The 25,478-nt window shown below is 37.6% G+C and overlaps 1 protein-coding gene across 1 annotated transcript in view; it reads right to left on the bottom strand.

The window, feature by feature from the left end:
• pigs (pickled eggs) overlaps window positions 1-25,478 on the bottom strand; it is a 339,813-nt gene that overhangs the window by 196,819 nt on the left and 117,516 nt on the right. The window contains exon 3 of the mRNA XM_069829267.1: window positions 1,276-1,737. Within this exon, the coding sequence (XP_069685368.1) occupies window positions 1,276-1,737 (462 nt within the window). The remainder of the gene's footprint in view (window positions 1-1,275; window positions 1,738-25,478) is intronic.

The raw sequence follows: 25,478 nt of genomic DNA, 5'->3' as shown, positions 1-25,478 counted from the left end.
TCGTTATCCCGTTTCTGGTTTTTCAGATCACTCTATCGGCGGCCTCCCGAAGCTGCTGACTCTCTCGACCGGCCTCCGTGGAATGTAGTTTAGCGATGTTGGATGGCTTCTGCAATGGCACCCGAGGTGGACCTACTCGTGGGAGGAGTTTCGCCTCGGACCGACAGGAGGGCCTTGGGGGAAGTTGCCGAAGCAGGAATGGTATATGGATTCTGTCGGCTGTAGGAACCGGTAGTTAATGGAGTCATGTGGTTAGGGCGGTGCGCGTAGGGGAACCGTGGCATGCAATTCATTCTATATTGAGGGTTAGCGCAATAGATCTCAAGAGGTCGCAGTGCTGGGCCATCCGTGCCCCCTCAGTTAAATCCATTCCATTTCATTCATCAAGTTGCTGAGATGTTGGTTTATAATAATAAATAATAATCCGTGACGCTACAGCCCGTGAAGGGCCTAGACCGACCAGCCGGCTGCTGGCCTCACGTCCACATGCCGAAGCAGAGGTGGACAATCATCCAACCAGAATGGAGGTATCGTGTGATTAGCACGATGATTCCCCCAGCCGTTATAGCTGGCATTCGCAACCGGATTTCGCTACCTATCGTAGCTCCCCAAGTGCATCACGATGCTGGGTGGGCACCGTTCCCATACACTGGCCGAATTCCGTAACGGGAGTCCTAGGCAGGATGCCTTAGACTGCGACGCCACGGCGCGGGACAGATGTTGGTTTACGGCATTAAATATACCTACTTCAATTATGTCAGCCACGGTTAGAAATTCTTGGAGAAAGGGAAACATTTCCAAGTTATTTTCTTGCAAATGTTGTCTCAAAAGAGCTCATTTCTTCATGAATATATCTATTTTATTTTAGAGAGTAAACACGGTTGTCATTGTTCACTGAAGAGATAAGTTTAAGTCATTAAGAAGAGAGAACATGTCAATTAAATATGCAAGTTTAGCTTCCCATTCTCATAGTATGCGGGAAGTTCAGATAATATTGTAAAATTATATTAAAGATAAATAGAAACTCTGCTTTCTGTATAATTACGGAAAAAATTAATAGCCTACTAAAATTTAAATCTACGAATTTTCGCCGCGGACCGGCAGTTGAAAACCACTGCAATAGAACACTAGTGTCATGTCTCATTCTTTATTAATATTACGATGGCGGACCGCCAAATGTTATCGTGTGAATCGCGCTATAGAACACAGACTTGAAACAGCCCATCCTTTCTCTGGGGAAGAGCACAGTACATAAATATTTGAGACACTACTCACCATCTCGTCGAGGCTCTTGAGGTCGTTGGTGACGATCTGCGGCATGGGTCCGTACTGCTCGTCGTCGTCGCTGTCGTCCAGGCTGTCGCCGCGCTGCAGGCCGCGCTGCTCGGCAGCGATCTCCCGGTCGATCTCCCGCTCCAGCTGCACCAGCATGGGCGCCAGCATGCCGAACTTGGCGCCGCGGCGCGCCACCTCCAGCAGGCACAGGATCACGTGCTTCTCGTTCTTGCGGAGGATCAGGTCGTCCGTCTCGAACAGCAGGCACTCCAGCACACACAGGCCGCGGCGGCACCACGATATGAAGTTGGACACGTTGTCGCGGGCGAAGAAGGTGCCGGGCTTGGCGGCGGGCAGGTAGTGCACCTCGCCCAGCTCCGCCAGGCTGCACGCCGTGCTGGGGCGCCGCGCTTGGCGCCGCTGGACGTACTCCATGGCGCACTGGCGCACGTTGTTCGCATGCTGCAAACAAAGAAAAAACAATGGTCACCATAGTGATACATTATAAGCATTGCGCGTTTTGCAATAGTTCACTTCCCTTATCATGTAACAAATGACATTTCTGTCCATACATCATAACTCGCACAACAATAGTCCCAAAAATATCTCGTTATCATAACAGTATTCCTTTTTCAGCACAAAGTTTGACGTGTCTGAGCTTTCTGACCAAAATCCCTTCATTCAATTTTAATTATAATTATGCCTTTCTTTTGAAAAATCCTAGTTTATACGGGCTATTCCATATGAAATCGATCAGTAAAAAACCTCGCATTTTTTATACCCTAATTTTTTCTCTATTTATATAAGGTGCTGAGGAGAGTACATTTTCAAAAATATACTATCGAAAGTCAAACGGTTTTCGTATTATTGAGTGACAAATTTAGCGTATTGTATAAAAACAAGCCTCTTTCAGCGTTCAGAAGTCTGGAACCATTTACTGCAGAACATTGAACGGGAGCTCATTTTGAAGCTGACATTTGGTAGGTTATGTTAAGAAGTAATCATTTTTATTCTACACTGAGAGAGACAGATAATCTGATTTTACTTACTTTTAGGCTTTTTGCTTATTTGTAAAAATGTAAAAAATATTGAGAAAAAACCTTGCATTATTAAGAGGGATTCGGCATTGTTTGCTTAGTGGTATGGCAATAAGTTTCGAAGGTATTAAATAGATTATTGTCACACGCCAGGACTTGAACGACGCAGTACCGCATGCACTGGACGAGAGCTGAAGATAAGCGAGCGATGGGCGTCATTTTACTCCTGTGTTTATGACAACCTGTGATAAAGCTAGCCCAGCTATGCGCTACTAGACGAAACATCACGTGTTTGTCTCCTGGCCTTGCTTACCTCGGCTAGCTCCCGCCTCACAGTCAGCTGGTTAGTTCACGCGCGTACTATTTATTTTCTTTATTTGATATTTTCAATACTTTATCAACGTGCCATCAGTAAAAAATATGTGTTTATTTGTACTTTCAATGCGGAATCTAACTATATATTTTTAAAATATTTTTTCGTGGACAAAGGCGTCTTAATGAGGAAAAATCTAATTTCTCTATTTCCATAAAGGAAGGAAATCTGTTTATATGTCAATATAAACTTAAATTTCTCAGCATCAAAATAAACCATGATTTTGATCATTGGGTGAAAGGGCTTCGGAGATACAACAGTTTAAAGTTGCTAATTTTATGAAAATACGATAAATTTAAATATTTTTAATTTAAACACTATAAAGTTCTGATGCCTCAAACTTTGCACAAAGCATTGTATCACAGTTCTCTACGTACAAAAAAAGTTTCATTGTATTTAGAAATTGTAAGGTCAATTTTCTCTATATTTCGGTCGATTTGAGATGGAATAGCTCATACATATAGGAACTTGCTTATTTCTTACAAAAATTCCCTTCGTATGTATAAAAATATTTAATATTGAATGGTAAGTGCAATTTTGCTGATGAAATTCACATGAAACCCCCCACAAGCTGTAACATTTACGAAAATGATAAGAACTTTATTTTTCATGAATGAATGTTCTTGCAAACAATTCAAGGTTGGACGTAGGCCTATACAGAATTTCGAAGGTCGTCACAGGTTGCATTTGTGGTATTTAAATATGAACAAATGAAAGTACGTCTGCTAATTATAATAAAACAATTTTTGAGCAGTTGAAAGACTTCCTGAACTAAATCGCTTTGATAAATTTAATTAACTCTTCTTCTTCTTCTACTTCTCCAAGTTATAAAATTGGTAGTGTACAAGGTTCTGCAAGGTTTCAAAAGTAACGCATAATTCCAATTAAAATGGAATAAGGGCATTTGGGACAAAAGCCTCAATCAGAATTTTGTAATATATATTTTTTTCATAAATTGTCCTACTTTATTCACGTACGATATTATTCTTCTCTATGTTAATATTATATTATATAATTTCATTGCAGCCGTAATTTTAATTTTAGTTCCTATTTTATTTTATTTTCTATATTCCTCTTATATTAATATATTGTATAATTTCCCTGTACCAGTAAATTTTAATTTCAGTTCTTATTTTATTTTACTTTGTATATTCTCTTATAGGCCTATTAATAACATATCTGAAATGCGACCGAACACGAGCGCTGCTCATTCGGTCCTCAAATTTTGTTAATATTACTGGAGAATATATATTTTTTTTTTCGTTGTTGGTAACTCTATAGCATCTATTAGATGGAATTACTTGTCAACAATGTGACGCTGAAACGTGTGTTCAGGTTACTGCCCAGCGACAGTCCTGATATATTTTTATATTTGTGATGATTGGTTAATTAATATTAACTCGGCACACTCACAATCACATTCATACAAATTTCCAGACTCTAGACACCCAGGGAATTCTTCTTCTTCAAGAAAAATTCACCGAGAGCCGGAACCTCCTGATCTGGAAACCAGCATGCTGACCTACAGACCACGGAGGCAGTCCTGGAGAATATTGCGCAGTACTAAATATCACACTTATAAAGTCCGACTTTTGCAGGAGTTAAATGAACACGATTTCGATAGAACAGTGTAGTTGACCGAGAAATAGGTAGCCGATTTCGATAAATTTAATTAAAAAGTGTGCATACCACTTATTGTGTACTATTTCTGTCAACCAATCCTATTGTTTTCAGGATTCAATTCTCTCACTTTTTGTTAACATTTTGTTTTATGTTGATATTATCAATAAACTGCTTTCATAACAGAAGAAGTAACAAAATGTATAAATAATAAAACTGTTACCATAGTAACCATACCATAGTGCTTCTGTATAAAAATAATTACATATAACACAAAAAAATCTTCTTGCAGACTTTTAAACTATAGGGTGGCATTTAAAAGTGTTCTTGTTGATATCATAACTCGCACAATAATGGTCGCAAAAATATTTTTTCATAAAAATAATTATTTCTAAGTACAAAGTTTGACGGGTCTGGGATTTCAATTTTAACTGCAATCACCATTGAAATTTATAAACTTGTACTTGATATTTCGGAAAAAGGAAATTGTAACAGAACAATGGAAGGAGTCCATAATTGTACCTATCTTTAAGAAGGGGGAAAAGATTAACTGTAGGTCTAGTATCTTTCGAGGAATGTCACTTTTGTTCACGTCATACAAAATTTTGTTCAATATTCTTTTGAGAAGATCAACTCCATATGTAGATGAAATTATTGAGGATCATCAGTGTGGTTTTAAGCGTAGTAGATCGAATACTCATCAGATGTTTTTATTCTGACAGATATTGGAGAAAATGGGAATATAAGGGTACAGTACATCAGTTATTCATAAATTTAAAAAAGATATATGACTCGGTTAAGAGAGAAGTTTTATATAATATTCTTATTGAATTCGATATTCTCAAGAAACTAAACCGATAATTAAAATGTGTCTCAGTGAAACGTACAGCAGAGTCGGTATAGGTGAGTTTCAGTCAGATGCCTTTCCAATTCACTGTGGGCTAAAGCAAGGAGATGCACTATCACCTTTACTTTTTAACTTTGCTCTAGAATATGCCATTGCGAAAGTCCCGGAAAACAGAGAGGGTTTGGAATTGAACGGGTTACATCAGCTGCTTGTCTATGCGGATGACGTGAATATGTTAGAAGAAAATCCACAAACTAATAGAGAAAACACAGGAATTTTACTTGAAGCAAGTAAAGAAATAGATTTGGAAGTAAGTTCCGAAAAAACAAAGTATATGATTATATCTCGTGACCAGAACATAGTATGAAACGGAAATATAAAAATTGAAAATTTTATTCTTTGAAGAGATGGAAAAATCCAAATACCTTGGAGCAACAGTAGATTAACAAATATAACTGACACTCATGAGGAAATTAAACGCAGAATAAATATGGGGAATGCCTGTTATTATTCGGTTGAGAAGCTTTTGTCATTCAATCTGCTCTCAAAAAAGCTGAAAGTTAAAATTTATAGAACAGTTATATTACCGGTTGTTCTTTATGGTTGTGAAACTTGGACTCTCACTTTGAGAGAGAAACATAGCTTAAGGGTGTTTGAGAATAAGATGCTTAGGAAAATATTTGGGACTAAGAGGGATGAAGTTACAGGAGAATGGAGAAAGTTACCCAACGTAGAACTTCAAGCATTGTATTCTTCACCTGACAAAATTAGCATTAAATCCAGACGTTTGAGATGGCAGAACACGTAGCACGTATGGGCGAATCCATAAATGCATATAGAGTGTTAGTTGGGAGGTCGGAGGGAAAAAGACCTTTGGAGAGGTCGAGACATAGATGGGAGGATAATGTTAAAATGAATTTGAGGGAGGTGGGATAGGATACTAGGGACTGTATTAATCTTGCTCAGGCTAGAGACTGATGGCGGGCTTATGCGGGGGCGGCAATGAACCTGCGGGTTCTCTAAAAGTTATAGGTTAGTAAGTAAGTAGTATTATACGTTACTTTTAATAAATGCTGTAGGCCTTACTTATAGATTGTCATCTTAAGGGGTTAGGTACGGCTTACAGCAGTAATTTTTTTTGGAAATACTCAACTTTTTCTTCCATCATTACTGTACCTTGTATATTAATGAAAATTGGTATGTGTAAAACATTGTTCTTCTGCTATATGAAAAAATATTTTTGCAATTTAAAAAAAAATATATTTACATATGTTTTTACAAATTCAAAATGGTGGCAGTTCACTGTGCAGTGATGAAGCGTCATAATTCATAAACTTGTTAACTTTTTCATGTTCTGTCTCTTGTATTTAATTACTGAAACTCATGTTTACAATATCATGCTCTTCAACTGCATTCCTTAATAAATAATATTTTTTAATTATTTTGAGTTAGAAGAAAGTACTGATACTTGACCATTTTTAAATGAATTTATTTTTATCAGACAATCTATCAAAGGTAGAAAAGTGATCTTGCATCATATTCTAGATATAACATGCATAAATATAGATAAAAAATTTCATTACTGAATGTTGGATAGTTTTGAGTTATGTGGGAAATGCTTCATCACTGCACAGTGAAATGAATTTTGAAAAAAAAAAGTAAATAATTTTTTTAATTGTAAAAATATTTTTTCATATAGCAAAAGGACAGTGTTTTACACGTAAAAGTTTTCATTATTGTACAAGATACAGTAATGGAGGAAAAAAAGTTTAATATTTCCATAATTTTACTGCTGTAAGCTGTACCTATTACTTAATCCCTTAAGTATATAAATTCACCATCCTTATGTAAACGAGGGAGGAATCAAAGAACTTAAATCTCTGAAGAAGAGGAAGAATAAGAAAACCATACAACACTGATCAAGAGAATAATGAAGAAGAAAACGATGCAGGGGTGTATGTGTGACGATGTTGCGGGGGAGGAGGAGGCGGGGGTGGATTCTGAAGTTAAGTAAACGTGGACTGTTAATTCAATAACCGTACAATCATTATCAATTACGTAATTGGAAGTGCAAGGAGATGTACTGCTTGCAGGTCTCGTTCTTAATCACTTAGCCAGCAGTGGGCGCGGTAGTTGTAATTGCTTTCTTCAGAAAAAAAAACTCCTTCTGCACTGAAACGTAATCAGCAGTTCTTGCTATACGAGTTAGAACTGACTCAGTGGAATATTATAAACATTCCAACGAACTCGGTCGGATGGCGCCAGTCTTCGAAATAGTTCAGCTACCACGAAGCTCTCCAACTTTTGTGACCTCGACCCCCATGTTTCATTCGTAGACTGCACAGAGTGCACTGCCCCTGACAAGTATGCATCACGCCATGCACTGCAGAGCTTGAGGACTTTCGGCATCGTGAAGAGCGGCAGCGGGATAATCAGTGGCGTGTGGGGAAATTTGAGAATCACCCTCGCACTCATCTCTCGTCATTATTGCAGGCATGGCTTTGTAGTTATGTCATGCAGATTAATATCAGCTTCAGGAAATAAGAAAGAGATGTGAACGAAAATAAATTAAGAAATTCAGAATATTCGCCTTCTACTAAGATTTTCGCCGACTTGGAGGAGGATGCGGAGAGCTAACATATCATAAAACCAGGACAACAAATTTACAAGTGCATAGCTTTACTGTGCTGCGTATCTTTACGTAGAAGGACGCTTGGAACAAGGAGAACAGGGAGAAAAGGGAGAGTTCAAGGGCAATAAAGGTAATACAAAGAGAACAAGGAGAATACAAGCACAAGGGAAATACAGGGAGAACAAGAAGAATACGAGGAGAAAAAGGGAAATACAAGGCGAACAAGGAAAATTCATGCATAACATGAGAAATACAAGGAGAACAAGGGAAATACGAGGAGAAAAAGGGAAATACAAGGAGAACATGGGAAATACGAGGAGAAAAAGGGAAATACAAGGCGAACAAGGAAAATTCATGCATAACATGAGAAATACAAGGAGAACAAGGGAAATACGAGAAAAAGGGAAATACAAGGCGAACAAGGAAAATTCATGCATAACATGAGAAATACAAGGAGAACAAGGGAAATACGAGGAGAAAAAGGGAAATACAAGGCGAACAAGGAAAATTCATGCATAACATGAGAAATATAAGGAGAACAAGGGAAATACGAGGAGAAAAAGGGAAATACAAGGCGAACAAGGAAAATTCATGCATAACATGAGAAATAAAAGGAGAACAAGGGAAATACGAGGAGAAAAAGGGAAATACAAGGAGAACATGGGAAATACGAGGAGAAAAAGGGAAATACAAGGCGAACAAGGAAAATTCATGCATAACATGAGAAATACAAGGAGAACAAGGGAAATACGAGGAGAAAAAGGGAAATACAAGGCGAACAAGGAAAATTCATGCATAACATGAGAAATATAAGGAGAACATGGGAAATACGAGGAGAAAAAGGGAAATACAAGGCGAACAAGGAAAATTCATGCATAACATGAGAAATACAAGGAGAACAAGGGAAATACGAGGAGAAAAAGGGAAATACAAGGAGAACATGGGAAATACGAGGAGAAAAAGGGAAATACAAGGCGAACAAGGAAAATTCATGCATAACATGAGAAATACAAGGAGAACAAGGGAAATACGAGAAAAAGGGAAATACAAGGCGAACAAGGAAAATTCATGCATAACATGAGAAATACAAGGAGAACAAGGGAAATACGAGGAGAAAAAGGGAAATACAAGGCGAACAAGGAAAATTCATGCATAACATGAGAAATATAAGGAGAACAAGGGAAATACGAGGAGAAAAAGGGAAATACAAGGCGAACAAGGAAAATTCATGCATAACATGAGAAATAAAAGGAGAACAAGGGAAATACGAGGAGAAAAAGGGAAATACAAGGAGAACATGGGAAATACGAGGAGAAAAAGGGAAATACAAGGCGAACAAGGAAAATTCATGCATAACATGAGAAATACAAGGAGAACAAGGGAAATACGAGGAGAAAAAGGGAAATACAAGGCGAACAAGGAAAATTCATGCATAACATGAGAAATATAAGGAGAACATGGGAAATACGAGGAGAAAAAGGGAAATACAAGGCGAACAAGGAAAATTCATGCATAACATGAGAAATACAAGGAGAACAAGGGAAATACGAGGAGAAAAAGGGAAATACAAGGAGAACATGGGAAATACGAGGAGAAAAAGGGAAATACAAGGCGAACAAGGAAAATTCATGCATAACATGAGAAATACAAGGAGAACAAGGGAAATACGAGGAGAAAAAGGGAAATACAAGGCGAACAAGGAAAATTCATGCATAACATGAGAAATATAAGGAGAACATGGGAAATACGAGGAGAAAAAGGGAAATACAAGGCGAACAAGGAAAATTCATGCATAACATGAGAAATACAAGGAGAACAAGGGAAATACGAGGAGAAAAAGGGAAATACAAGGCGAACAAGGAAAATTCATGCATAACATGAGAAATACAAGGAGAACAAGGGAAATACGAGAAAAAGGGAAATACAAGGCGAACAAGGAAAATTCATGCATAACATGAGAAATACAAGGAGAACAAGGGAAATACGAGGAGAAAAAGGGAAATACAAGGAGAACAAGGGAAATACAGGGAGCACAAGGAGAATACGAAGAAAAAGGGAAATACAAGGAGAACAAGGAAAGTACGAGGAGAAAAGGGGAAATGCAAGGAGTACAAGGAAAATTCATGCACAACATGGGAAATAGAAGCAGAACAAGCGAAATGCAGGGAGAACAAGGAGAATACGAGGAGAAAAAGGGGAAATACAAGGAGTACAAGGAAAATAATTCATGCACAACATGGGAAATACAAGCAGAACACGGGAAATACAGGGAGAAAAAGAGGAAATACAAGGACAACAAGGAGAATATAAGGAGAATAAAAGGAACTGGAGGACAAGGGTAATGCAAGGAGAAAAGGGGAATACGAGAACAAGGGAAATACAAGAACAAGGAGAATATAAGAACAAGTGGAATACAAGAAGAATAATGGGAATTCAATGACAACAAGGAAAACTCAAAGAGAACGACAGAGAAAACAAGGGGAATACGAGGAGAACAATAGGAATACAAGTAGAACAAGGGAAATACGAGAACAGGAGAATACAAGAACAAAGAGAATATGAAAACAAGTGAAAGGGAACAAGGGGACTACAAGGATAAAAAGAGAAATAAGGGAGAATAAGGAATATTCCTGCATAACAAGGAAAATACAAGCACAACAAAGTAAATACAGAGTAAACAAGGAGAATATACACGGAGAACAATGGAATATAGGGAGAACAAGGTGAACTCAAGGACAAGGGGAATACAAGGAGAACAAGGGAAATACTGGAAGAAAAGGGGAATATGAGAATAAGAGAAATACAAGAACAAGGAGAATACAAGGAGAACAAGTTAAATACAAGAACAATAAGTGGAATTCAAGGAAAACAAGGAAAATTCAAGGAGAACAAGGGAAATACAGAGAGAACAAGGAGAATACGAGAATGGGAATACAAGTAGAACAAGGGGAATACGAGAACCTCCCTCAAATCCATTTTAATATTATCCTCCCATCTACGTTTCGGCCTCCCCAAAGGTCTTTTTCCCTCCGGCCTTCCAATTTATTATTATTATTATTTTTTTATTATTATCATAATTACTGATTTTATTAGTTATTTTATTAATTATTATCATTCGTTCTTTTATTGATTCATTTATTTATTGGTTCAGTTATTTATTTATTTATGTATTTATTTGTTTATTTATTTATTCATCTATCTGTTTGTCTGTCTGTCTGCCTGTCTATTTATTTATTAAGTAATGTGTCACACAATTAGTAGGCTTACACTCCTTCAATTTTACGTCTTCTTCAGCGTGGATTCCGGCGGGAAACGGTCGGTAAATTTCTCCTGGAGTTCTTTTTATCCACAATCATGGTACTTTTACGTACCGTGAATCTACGACACATAAGCCCGCTTTTCAAAGGACCATTCCTAAGGATTTCATCTTTTTAAGTCCACCTTCCTACGCCAGATTTATCAAACCCAGGACGACTCAATAACTTAGCAATAGTTGAACGTATTTAACCGTTACATTGCCAATGTCTTTGTTCCGGCAAGATTAACCTCTGTTCCAGAACCAAGAAAGGAAACAAAGCCTTATACAGTATCTGCATCGTTCCTCCGTAATATCCATAACAACGGCTGAGACTTCAGGGAAAGGGGAGGCATACGAACTCCATGCACCTGCATTGTTCTCATTGTACTCGCATATTTCTCACAGCCTTATTAGTTTCCGATTATACTTCCTGTAATCAACAATGCCACCCACACGCAGGATTATGTCCATGCATAAGTTGAAGAACAGGCTACCAAACTGGAAGCATGAACCACGAAAACCTCTTTAGAAAATTTTATCGGTAAATTTCCAATCCGTGGCTCGTCAGCCCATGACGGACCAAGACCGACCAGCCGATTGCTGGCCTCACGTCCACATGCCTCAGCAGAGGTGAACTATCATCCAACCAGAAAAGAGGGGGGAATTATGTGGTTATACTTGTTTTTTTTTAAGATGGGGCATGACAATTAAGCGGCCGAGCTTGGAACTACAGTGCCATGTTCCCAATATGGACTACCACCCTGCCAGCTGATGGAAGCTAGCAATTGTCGTTAAGATGGCTGACGTTAAAACATTCATTGACAATTGACGCGAAGGTAAGAAATAGATAGATACTTGATAGCCGTCCCAACCAGGTTTAATAATCGGCCTCCTAATCAATTCTAAATTAATATTTATAATTAATTCAATTTTTTCTTTAATAGAAACCCTAGTTAGATAGGCTATCATTGAACAATTTATTGGAAATGCGACAAACAATTTAGGCTACAAGACAAATTACATTTTATAAAGAATATAAATGATGATTAATTATGCAAATCGATGACTTTAGTGGAGTGGAGGATATCATGTCCAGGGTGCTGTCAGGAACTTTTAATTTTCGGAAGACTTCTAAGGACTCCCGTGGGATTGTGCCTCTAGTCCCAATCATAATTCCTACAATGTTCCATGTCCTGATGTTATATTTGGTCCCCAAATCACTGCAGGATGGCAGATATTTTGCCCGTTTTTCTTTGCAGACTTCTCTAGGTTGTTCCTCGCTCTTCTCAAAACGGACTGTGGGATCGAGAATGAGTCCACAATTTTTTTTCGGTCTATAACAAATGATATCTGCTCTTCGATTTGAACCAACAGCAGAAAGGCACCCAATTTCCTCGTACACCTCATACTTATCAGCCCGCGAAGTTCATTGGCAATCATGGAGCGAATTTTATTATGACGGTCAATTCTCAGTAATTCTCCCTTTCGGAAAAAAAACCCAGTACATGGGCTAAGGTTTCTTGCTCATCGCATCTTCTGCAATGGGTAGTACCAAGGCTTCTGCCTGGAATAACGTTGCAGCTCATTTTGATCGCTTCAGTCGACAGAGAATCAAAGACGAAATGTACCAATGCTAACATTGTGTGCAGAATAAACGTCGCCAAGAGAGCTATTAAGCTCGAGACGCGGGAACTGTAAGTTTGGCAACTCAACCGTTGTTACCATAGCAACAGGCCTACCACTTTATGTGATATTCAGTTGTTTTTCCGATCGCAACGCTCCTGTCATGTCCCATCTTTCAAAGAAACAAGTATAGAACGATGATTCCTCCCAGACGTTATAGCTGGTTTTCGAAGCGGGATTTTGTTACTTATCGCAATTCCCCAAATTCATCACGATGATATGAATAAGACAAATTAAACAGCAGCGACGTGTTTCATTTTTCTATTATTTTTTCGAAGAAGTCGAGTAAAATCATGATTAATCGTGTTGGAATTTTGTGGAGATAAGAAAAGTCAGAATTATACCTATCATTACAAATTCCTAGAAAGCAGCAGGCTTTAATAAATAAAAAAATATTTTGAAAAAAAATTATTGGGGAGCCCAAATTTGAACAAAATATACCCAATGCAGGTTTGTACTAAAACCGATATATCTAAACCGTTTTTAAAGATAGATTCAAACAATTTTTTGCAATGTATTTGCAAAAGCATGTTCTACAAACTGTCTGTAACAGAATTTTGATATTAGTCCCTACGTTTGTAAAATAAACAATTAAAATTTAATAACAATTTTCTGATTTCCTTTGTTGCAAACAAACGGACGTATTTTTAAAATGAAATCAATTAACAAAATTCTGTTACAGAGAAAAGTTTCCTAATAGTCTAAAGAATGTGTGTTCTAAATTTCATGCATGTATCTTTAATAGTTCAGAAATTATATCCATTTTTGTCTGGTAATGTAGCAAAAAAAAAAAATGAAGTTACTGGAAACCGATAAAAGCGGGCGTATGATTTAAAAATCCATAGCGCAGGAAGTTTAAAAATGGCGACTCAACATCCGATAAGGACACAAATACCCACAAAATGTTATGCAATGGATTCCACACATATCAAAGAATATTTTAAAGAAAAAAAAATTTTTGAAAATTTAATTTACCAGAAAGAACAATAAAAGTGGGCGAGTGATTTAAAAATCCATAACGCAGGAGGTTTAAAAATGACGACTCTACATCCGATAAGGGCACAAATACCCACAAAATGTTTTGCTATGCATTCCACACATATCACAGAGTATTCTAAAGATTTTTTTTAATTTATTCATTTTTCACCAAAAAATACCATCCTCTCCCCTTAGTGCACAACAAACGTTGCCAAGAGAGCTAGCTCGAGACGCGGGAACTGTAAGTTTGGCAACTCAACCGTTATTACCATAGCAAAAGGCCTACCACGTTATGTGATATTCAGTTGTTTTTCCGATCGCAACGCTCCTGTCATGTTCCATCTTTCAAAGAAACAAATATAGAATGGTGATTCCTCCCAGACGTTATAGCTGGTTTTCGAAGCGGGATTTCGCTACTTATCCCAATTCCCCAAATTCATCACGATGATGGGTGGGCACAATATGAATAAAGCTACGGTTTCGCTACGACGATCTTCGTCGAACGAACATCGCTGACGATTGAAGTCGCCAGCAGTCATCGTCAGAGAGTGGTTTCTTTACCGGCGAACTTGGTAGGTGGACAGTTTATTGTTTTATATAGTTGACCATGTCTGATCAGCTGATAAGTGGATGACAATATGATAACGTTATAATATAAGTTTTGCCTTGAAAAACAAGTACGGATCTTTAAAGTAGTTAATGTCATGTTTAGAAATAGATATACAGAGGGGTCTTTTAATTAATTGATATCAAGACATCTTGAAAATGACCCACCAATTTTAAGGAATATTTCAGACTTTCTCCCGAACAATTTCATTTTGTTTTAAGTTCAATTGAAAATGATATTGTAAAATTATCCACAAAATTTGTTCACAAACCAATAAGCCCAGCTGAAAGATAAGCATAACTTTAAGGTAAAAACCAATTATATAAAAACTTTATTTTTACTTATTCAATTGTATTAACAGTTCTGGTTGTAGCAAAATATAGATTTGTTATTGTTTACATTGGTTCTTCTTTTTGGCTCATGTTGAAGAGGGATTTGTGTTTAATCATAATATATCGTCCTCATTAGTGAAGAAATTGCAGAAAGATTTCTGTTTTACCGCCATTATGGTATGTACGATGTATAAATCACATGTCATTAAATGATTTAATTCATCACCTACTGTAATTTTACAATTGGTTTCTCGGCGATGATCGCCAGGTTTTTGCCTCCAAGGCAAACGCTGACGATGTTCGTCGAGCCCAGCGACGTTCGTTGACGTTCATCGTCGTAAAGAAACCATGCACATTCAAATCAGTGGGACAGAATCCCAGCGAAGATCGCCAGCGATGATCGTCGGCGAAGATCGCCGTAGCCAAACCGTAGCTTAAGACAAATTAAACAGCAGCGACGTGTTTCATTTTTCTATTATGTAGGCCTATTCGAAGAAGTCGAGTAAAATCATGATTAATGGTGTTGGAATTTTGTGGAGATAAGAAAAGTCAGAATTATAACCATCATCACAAATTCCTAGAAAGCAGCAGGCTTTAATTTAAGAACAATTTTCAGATACAAAATATGATCTCATTATCGCCTGCCCACTCATAGCCTCCACACAAGAGAAAAAGAATTTTTTTATTTAAACACAAGAGCTAACTGAAAGGTATTTAAAAAATAATTCCACGAAAAATACGAGATAAAGCTCGAGTGTAGGACCGGGAGCAATTAGACGAGTTCTGCGAGGCAATTATAAATGATCCCCAGCCCGTCCGTGAATGATAGGGTGCAGAAGAGGTCTACAGGTAGCTGGAAGTTTGTGAAATTTCACATTCAATTTCTACGGCCCGTAAGTTGGTCGCGTCATGCTCAGCGCAACTTCCGGCTGCTCAAGTAGCCACGCTGGTGGTACGTGATGATTCCCAAACATGGCCTCCGAGGAACACCACTTCCGTCATAGCGGCTCACGTACACGAACCCCGGGGCCACCTCCAGCACAGAACTCCTCTCTCATGACCAACTTTACAGTGTGTACACAACCGTATTGACATAATTTCTTCATTACTCCACTAACATCTTCACTAATCCACGGCAATTCACCTTGTTTACATAGCGGTGCCAGCATATGGAATGACGTGTTAGAAGCTGCGATACAATTCCCGAGAAAAAAAAGGGCTAAAACGTCACCACCATTGTTGCAAGATTGTTCTTGTGAAAATTACCTCAAACGATATACATTCTACAGGGTGTAAGGGGTATAAGTGCCGTCGTTTTCACAGTCGTCGAGGACGATCTACAAAATAACAAAATATTCATACAACATAGGGGCAAAACTTGATAGTTTTCCCAGAAAAAATATTTATTCTCTTATTTTATTCGCGTTATACTGTTTATATCGTTAGTACAATTACGAAAACAATTACATCAGTAGGTATATCTAGCAAAGAGTTAATATTAGTTTAAATGGATATTTATGTGTTCTATTAAGTCTTCGTGAAATTAAATAAAATTGCATGCTTAAATTTGTTAATATTCTGGCGTGAGAGACGTGGCAACGTGTTCAGCAGGCAGTACTCTGCACAGACGTACGTACATATCAGCTGAGTTCAAGCTCCCTGTCCATAGGTCTACTGCCGAGCGGATGACAGTTTGGTACCAGGTATTCGACAAAAAACGTACAATGTCATTAACAGTTTAGGTCTATCATATACGTTATTCATTTATAAAGAAAGTCGTCGTAATTCAAGTGAGGCAAGAAGATGTACCGTCAATGTTTTCCACAATGAAGATTACCTAATCGGCGAACTTTTGTAGCAGGTTTCTCAACGATTATTAGAAACTAGGAGTCTCTTATCTCGTTTCAAAAATCACACAACCACAAACTTCTTTAAAAATGGTACTGCTTTATAGAAGTGGGAGAAATTAAAATGTTGCATTTAAAAAAAAAAGTTCGTGTGATTTTGTGCAGTCCATTTTTTGTTTATTTTTAGACGTACAATAAAAAAGGATCAATATTGCAAATATTGTTAAATAAAAATGGACATTTACCATAAAGTTCTATTAATGAGATTGAAAGTTTGTATTTGCTGTTCGTTTTATATAAACAACGGTCCATCCGTGCATTAGAACAGAGCATCTGCTTTGTACCGGTATGTCTGTATCCGCTTGAGCTGTACTGTGTACTTGTAAACTCCCTCTTCCCCATCCAGCAACGTTGCCAAACACCCAATATTGTAAACTTTAATAATTAGTTAAATATTGCAATTAGAAAAAAATTGTGAGGACATTTTTTCTTCCTTATGACATAAACAATCATCAGTTAAAATAATGGCACTTATACCCCTTACAGCCTGTATAATTTATGCAAAATGCTTTATTATTACATCACCCACTACTCTGTTACATGAGCGAGTTTCCTCGACTTCCACTTACACTGCGTAAGAACATGGTACCTTGCAATGTGCAGTCGTACAACTTCCGGCGTTTCTTCTCCCGTTGCTGCAATCATGCTTCTCTCTCCTCACCCTCTTTATGTGGTAGCGATTAAGTTACGTCCATTTTTGGTATTTCCCCTTCAAAATGTTGTAGAGTTCCCTCAGTGGAACAGCGAAACTCGGAATGAGACAAGTGAACAACAGGCTTGGAGTTCACATATTCAGTTTTTCTCAGCCCCCGAACTCCCTTGCAAGGATGTTTCTTAGAGTAGCTTTTAACGTCCCTCCTTCCACTTCTCCTCCCATTTATTCATTCTTTCAGTACATCACCAGCAACTTATAACAATGAAGAAAATATCTGAAGTCGATTTAATAATCGTCTACATTTTCCGTTAGGCCTCTTCAATATTTTAATAATAAATGTTGCCACTTATTACAGGAAATGCTGAAATCTAGATTTCATATTTTACATAATTAATTTAACTTAGAACACATTCTTAACGGTGATGAATTTTTCTGTGATGAGGTGTTTGGTTTTTATAGTTTAATAATTACACATTATCACATTACATCTTCCCTTGAAACGCTCCAATGGGTAAGATTACAGGACCGAAGATATATCCATTCACTAATTTTCCTATATCGCATCATCAATACTTCTTCGCCTAACTATCTCTCGGTGCGTTTTAATTTCTTATCACAGCCTGGGTACTCGTTCTAAAAATGACCCTTTATTATCTATGCCTTACCATAAAACAGCTCACTATTCTTCCTCTTTAACAGTATCAACAATTCGTTTCTGGAACTTCCTACCCAGCTCCCTCAGGAACTGTCGAACGATATTGCAATTTAAAAGTAAATTGTTTAAACACGTGACCAGTATTCATGTTTAATTTTCCTTTGTATGTATGTGTGTGTATATATATATATATATATGTAATTTTCCTCAGTGTTGTATAGTTATATTTTACATTTGAATTTGTTATTCTTGTAATTTGTAATATTGGTTCACTTACCGCTTGCATATTCATTGAATGTAACTTCTAGCCTTATATTATTTTGTAATTATTATTTAGTATATATGCATTAATTTACTCAACTTGTACGATGAAAGAGTAATGGAACGGAGAAAAATTCTCTCCGGCGCCGGGATTTGAACCCGGGTTTTCAGCTCTACGTGCTGATGCTTTATCCACTAAGCCACACCGGATACCACCCCGGCGTCGGACAGAATCGTCTTAGATTAAGCTCCAACTCTTGGGTTCCCTTTAGTGGCCGCCCTCTGCACTACGTCATAGATGTCTATGAACGTAGGACCGAAGTCCACACATGTGCAGAGGTGCACTCGTGATGAGTGACTAGTTGGCCGGGATCCGACGGAATAAGCGCCGTCTTAAATCACAAAGTGATTTACGCATATCATATATATTATTTTAATGTATCGAAGTACATATGATATTTCCATGCAGATATTCTGCGTCATCATACGATGAAAGAGTAATGGAACGGAGAAAAATTCTCTCCGGCGCCGGGACTTGAACCCGGGTTTTGAGCTCTACGTGCTGATGCTTTATCCACTAAGCCACACCGGATACCACCCCGGCGTCGGACAGAATCGTCTCAGAATGTACTTCGGTACATTAAAATAATATACTCAACTTGTGCTTGTATGACTGTATAAATGTTTTATTAGAGTTCTTTAAATATTAGTAAAATTGCATCAGCTTCTTTTGGTTCTGGCTAAGTGAAAGAGAATGCCTGATGGCCTTAACTTCACCAGAATAAATAAATTATTATTATTATTATTATTATTATTATTATTATTATTATTATAGGCGGTTTCTTAAATTTGATGTTCGACCGTTAAATTCTATTTGTGACAATATTTCGCTAATATCCGGTAGACCTTTGTATATTTTCTACAATAGCAGTTGCTCAGCAAGTTATCTGCGACTGCTAAGAGTTATAATACACCAGACAAAACTGATCGCTATTACAGTTATAGAAATTAGGATAGGCTTACAACAGTGCAAACCTCACAAATGGAATATACACATAACGGGAATGCGAACCTAATACATGTAAAAGTGATCTGCAATTTATTTACACACGTTAATTGCTCCAGTACACCATTACACAAAGCTGGTGACATCCAGCAATTAAACAATTAACTTTCAAACTTACTTAACACAACTGAAGCAGCTAATGTAATAGTATGTTGCTTTCACTCTAAGATTGAACTGGAAAATTGCTCCTTCTGTCCGAGCAGATACAAACATTTTAAATTCTCAGAGATTAAGGTATTAAAACGTCAAGAGAAGTTAATAAGAAAACCGTTACAAAGTGGTCAAGCGTGCTAATGATCTCTGAACTCCATCGTGTGCCGGGATAAAGAGTGCAAGCACCTTCAACCCCGCGCTCATTTCACGCTTCAATGTCGGGCGCATTGGTATGGAAGCACTTGAAACTTTTACTTAGAATGTTAGGTGCTACGTGAGCCAATTTGGGGAAAATTTTAATTAAATTCTGAAACCGTAAAGAGTGTTTATGCTGCGGCTGAATATACGGATGGAAATGAGTACACGTCCGGCAAGCTGTCCTGCGTCACGAACTAGAAAGCTTACCACACTTCGAACGACTATTCTTAAATTAATTATAATTTTATGTTATTAAAATAAATGCCCTTGAAAGGAACAAGAAGATGAAATTCTAATCATATGCAGGCTTACGACGATCGCGGACTAGGGGGTCGTCATTCCATCAACTCTCTTCACAATCCCCCTTTCATTATAATCTCCGTCTAGAAAAATATGGCATCTCTTGTGTTTGCTTGACGCTGAATCTGCCGTTAGCCACTCGATTTTTCCGAATATTGGTGGATGGCAGTAGTGGTAAGTTCTAAACGATTTCAGACCTGTATAAGAGGTACCGAAGCCTCTCAGGTTCGTTCTGCATGACTGAGATATGAAAACTTAACCTATAATATGATTCACGAGGATATACCGCCTCTTAAGGAGCTTATTTCCGAAGACATTCTGAGAAAAAATGTCAAATAAACATTTGTCCTAATCTCAATATTTTCAGAGTTACACTAATTTTAAGTTATTCGTAAAATGCCATTATTCTTTAGTTTTAAGGGTAAAAGAATATTACAGATGAAGAATTAACTATTCAGGAGTATCATTTCTTTAATTAGTTAGTATTCTGAAGCTATAAATGTGTTGTGAATTCCATAGTTGCATCGTGCAGAATATATATATTTTTTTTTTCGATTTTTAACTACAAAATTACATTTTTCTTACGCGTTTATCACAATTGTTACAAATCACGCCACTCTTGTAAATTCTTTAATACTGTACATTAGGATGCAAAATTTTATTAAACTGTAGGGAATCAAGTTCCTAAAGTCGTGTGATTTCTTTATTCCTTCCTAATCTTTTTATATTCTTTTTCCATTTTCTTCTCTCTATTAATTTTTCTGCTTTCTTCTCCTTTTCCATTTTCCCATCTTTCTGTTTTCTTTTTTCCCCACCATTTTTCTTTTTTCTATTCACCTTGTTTACTCCATTTTCCCCTTTCCTTCGTCATTTTATTTTCTCTCTTTCTCTTTCCTCTTTTTTCCATTTCCCTTCTTTTCTTCATCTTCTCCTGTTTCTTGTTTTCTTATTTTATTAGTGTTATTCTCTTTCTTTTTTATTTTTCTAATCTTATTTTCCTTTTTTTATCACTTCTACTTTCCATGATTTTCCTAATATCCATCTTCATTCCTTTCCCCATCTCTTGCTCTCAAAGGACAGAAACTTGTAAATATTATATGATGGATGAGTGGAACAGAGAAAAATTCTCTCCGGCACCGGGATTTGAACCCGGGTTTTCAGCTCTACGTGCTGACGCTCTATCCACTAAGCACACCGGATTCCCATCCCGATGTCGGATTGAATCCTCTCAGTTTAAGTTCCACCTCTTGGGTTCCCTCTAGTGGCCTACCCTCCTGCACTGCGTCATAGATGTATGACAGGGACACAATGTCCACACATGTGCCGGAGAGAGTTTTTCTCTGTTCCACTCATCCATCATCATATGATGACGCAGAATTTCTGCACTGAAATATCATATGTACTTTGGTATATCGTAATAATATATTGTAAATATCAGTTTTTGTGCGAGATCGTGCGTATTTGCTTGCTTTCCGCACAAAACCAATACGCGGTAAGTGTGAAATACCACATTCAGTATTCCCAACGTAACACACATAACAATTTCCCCTCTTCTTACCGCTTAAGCGCCATATTCATTTTACTGCTTTAGACTTTTAACATATTATTTTTAGAGACGTTTAACATAGTAATAATTATAAATTGGAAACTTACCACTGCAATTTCACCTAAATTGCAATGTTAATTATTGTTTTTAAATATTTGCAAAAATTAAGTAAACTCTACTACTCCACTAAAGTTATTGCATTCGTGATGCAAGTAACATTATGGAAGCCGTGAAAAAATCAACAAGATTCCAGATGCCGATGTTATTACTGCAATATGTTATATAAATAATATTGTTAAGATATTAAAATGAAAAATAAATCATTACATAACTTTACCGTTTGTTTTAAGTTCGCATTTATAGACTGGGGGAAAAAAAAAGACAGACGTATATCACGGCCTGCTGGAGTTTAGTAAACACAGAAAACATTTTATAGCAACAATGTTGAAGATAGATATTTTGGTATTCCAAAGTTGCCGTCATTAAACAGAAACCAAGATGGAGATTTCATTGCAACTAATTAGAAATTCCTCTTTCATATATGTAATAAACGATCTTCGCACAAAATAATGTACGATACACGAGCGGTATGTTTGTTTTCATGTTCTCGGAAATTAAAAAAGCGAAACGCTTTTTCAATCTTTTCCTCGAACATGAAAACGTCAACATACCGCTCTTGTAACGCATATTACTATTATATCAAGAAACAAACCTGGTTCCCTAGATTTGAAGCCGGGAAAGCTGCTAATGGGGATAGTTGAGGAAACAATTTCACAGTTACTGTATTCTGTATTAGATAACAGAACGACATCGTTCGCTCTATGGATATAAAACTCTGCACCGTGGCCTTCATAGTAATAGTTTGATTAATCCTGTGTCCACGTACAAGCGCATACAAGGTGCGGGTAACAGAGCTGTAACCATTACGAAGTGAAATACGGGACAGCGCAACGTGCAGTCGCTGTAGTACGGAAAAGAAAGTACAGAACTGCGTGTCTCACTGCATTTCAAATATACTTCCAACATTTCAAAGGTATCGTCGGGAAATTCATTTATATTTTTTACTACCGTACAAACATCATAGTTTAACAATGGTGTATGAAAAATATAACGGTGGATAATAATTCAGAAGGAGGGAACTGTATAAAAATTCTGTTTACGGTCCTCGCATCATAACACGAATAGCTGGGGAACCATCTACTAAACAAGAAAAATAATGTCAGAGGGGGCAAATAAACGGAAGAGACTCGTTACGGGGGGGAAAAAGTTAAGTGTTGGATGCTACCCTTTAAATCCCAGTGCATGACACTTTTTCTGGACAAAAAAAAAACTCCTGATGAACATGTGCAAGCTCGGGCCAGACAAGGGCAAAAACTGGCGAGCAGGCGGAGTAGCACTGTGAGAACAAACTGCCTTCTCGCTTTCGAAACAAGGAGTTCATTTGTCAGCTTCCGCACTGCGAAATAGATCACTTCCACCGCGTTAAGTGACTAAGGTGTCTTTAATCGGTTATTTTTTAATTGTTCATTTTGCTACGCTTTATCAACTACTATGACTATCTAGCGTCTCAGTGAAATGAAGGTGATAATGCCAGCGAAATGAGTTCGGTATTCAGTGAAGAAAGTTACCCAGCATTTGCTCGTAATGGGTTGAGGGAAACCCCCGGAAAAAACCATGTAACTTGTCTCAACCAGGATTTGAACCCGGGCCCGCTCATTTCACGATCAGACATTCTAATCGTTACTGCACAGCAGTGGACTTAATCGGTTGTTTAAGGACGATGTATCAACTACGACGTTATATTAGGCCTACACTAGCTACCAAAAAGTAATTGGGCACTGTTTTTGCCCCTTTAGAACCTCGTGGTATCACCTCTTGTTGCTATAAGACAGCCGTGGCGAAAATGTGACTCGCGAGCACATTGTGGCTTTCTATGATAGCTATGCATTTCTGTTGCTTTCTACCTCCCACAACCCCCACCCTCTCACTCACTGGAGACAAACTCCGTTTCATTTGTATTTGTCTCTGACCTGTGAGTGGCGTATCGTCGCAATGTCTCTCTCGAAACCATGTACCTCTACAAAAACGAAAGTTTCAAGTAGGACGGCAGAATGCATTTTTTTGCTGTCAATATGATGAGAATATTAAATGTATGATTTGTTCACAAGTATTACATGTCACTCATGAAACATTAAAAGGTTAAGTGTTGTTATTATTATTGTTGTCATCATCATCATCATCTCTGTTCGTCGATCCTTTTTCAGCAGATGTACAAATAATTCGGTTAGATCTTCAATTTAAACTCACAGATTTACAGTGTGATGTTAAATGAAAGCTAGATGTAAGGACTTGACAAATGTTGAACTTTTCAAATCTTTGCCAAAAAATAAATATCCGAAGCTTCGTTCTTTCGCTTGCTCTGTTGAAGCTATGTTCGCTACAACTTACGTTTGTGAAAAATTATTTTCAACAATGAAATTAGTAAAAACCAAATTTAAATCACGACTGACAGACAAATACCTTCGTTATCAACTACGACTGGCAGTAAATGACATAATTCCTGATTTTGAAATTCTGTCGCAGAGACATTCTGAAGACAGTTAATTTTAGGTTGTGATAATGTGTCCTATGTGTTCTTATTAATTTCTTTCTTCGTTACACGTACTAAACATTAGTTTGTAATCTTATAATGTATGGAATTATACAGTATTTAAGTTCTTGACGTAAGGAAAATGAAAATCCGTTAATAAGTTGCTTCACTTCCCTTTCGGATGTCCGCCTCCTTCCATAGGTGCTATGCACGTTGCAGGTTGCACAGTGGCTCGGCGCACGATCACATTTTCGCCGCGGCTGCTATAACAGCAGCCACCCTGTCAGGCATGCTCTCCACTAGTTTGTGTAGGATATCCACTGGAATGCGTCGCCATTCCTCTTGCAACATGACACTCAGTTGGACAATGGAAGTTGGCCCCATGTTTCGGCGGCTACTATGCAGTGGTATGCAGACAATAATGTTCACCGGTTGGATTGGCCTGCACAGAGTCCTGATCTCAATCCCATTGAGCACCTTTGGGACGAATTGGACTGGCCTATGATTTTTATCCGTAACAACTAATTCAGTAGATGACCGCTATAACATGTTGACCATATGCTTAATAACTAAAACTTGCATTTTTTGGACTATGGTTCTTTTTTTAAAAAAAACTCTTCAAATCATTACTGTATAGTTTCCTTGCCAGTTTGATTTTGTGAAATAACTGTCTTCATTCCTGTTACAACTTATAACTTATTTTTCGGACAGTCAAAAGACCTGTATCATAAAACAATTTCGCCCTGCAAACTTAGTAATATATCGATATATTTTGATGTTTCTGTGTTGAGTAATCCCTCGAATTACGCTCATTATACCTCCATCCATAGTTCGGTACTTAGTCATCGGTCATAACTCTTCCTTTACGACGTCATCATCATCAAAGCAGAGAACATCGTAAAGGTAAATGGCATGCGCAATAGCTACAGGCTGGAATGAATCGGTATGGAACATGTACGTAATGCATATTATCTCAACTCGCACGTAAACAACAGAAGTACAAGGTGTAGGATGACGTAATGGCCTGTGTTTGGAAAAGACTAAATCAGCTGCAACAGCCTCGGTAAATAAGAGAAGATCATGAAATCTGATAGAGCTTCATCATACTTTTATGAAATTTACTGATGTATGGTAATTAAGTATTAATTATATCTGTATAAATATTCCATGCAAAGGCGTACTGAGGGAATTTAGAGGCACGTCTGTGCAAGATAACTCTTGCTTCTCTGACCGCACACCCAACGTGAAGACCTTCATAACCACTCTGTAGTCTGCAGCCACATATGGAGTGCAGAGGTCTTCAATCACGTACACCGTCAATAACAATTATTATTGTACTTTGTGTTGATATTGCCAGGCGCCAAAAAGAAAACACGTGAGCTTGTGGCGACCTCATAAACAGAGAGATGATTGACGAGACGGTTGTTTGCAAATGACAAAGATACACAAAGCAGTCAGGTCACCA

The sequence above is a fragment of the Periplaneta americana genome, chromosome 6 (genome assembly GCF_040183065.1).
Source record: "Periplaneta americana isolate PAMFEO1 chromosome 6, P.americana_PAMFEO1_priV1, whole genome shotgun sequence".
In the NCBI taxonomy this organism is placed as follows: domain Eukaryota; kingdom Metazoa; phylum Arthropoda; class Insecta; order Blattodea; family Blattidae; genus Periplaneta; species Periplaneta americana.
The sequence above is the reverse complement of the archived record's forward strand: the minus strand, read 5'-3'. Positions and strand labels throughout refer to the sequence as shown.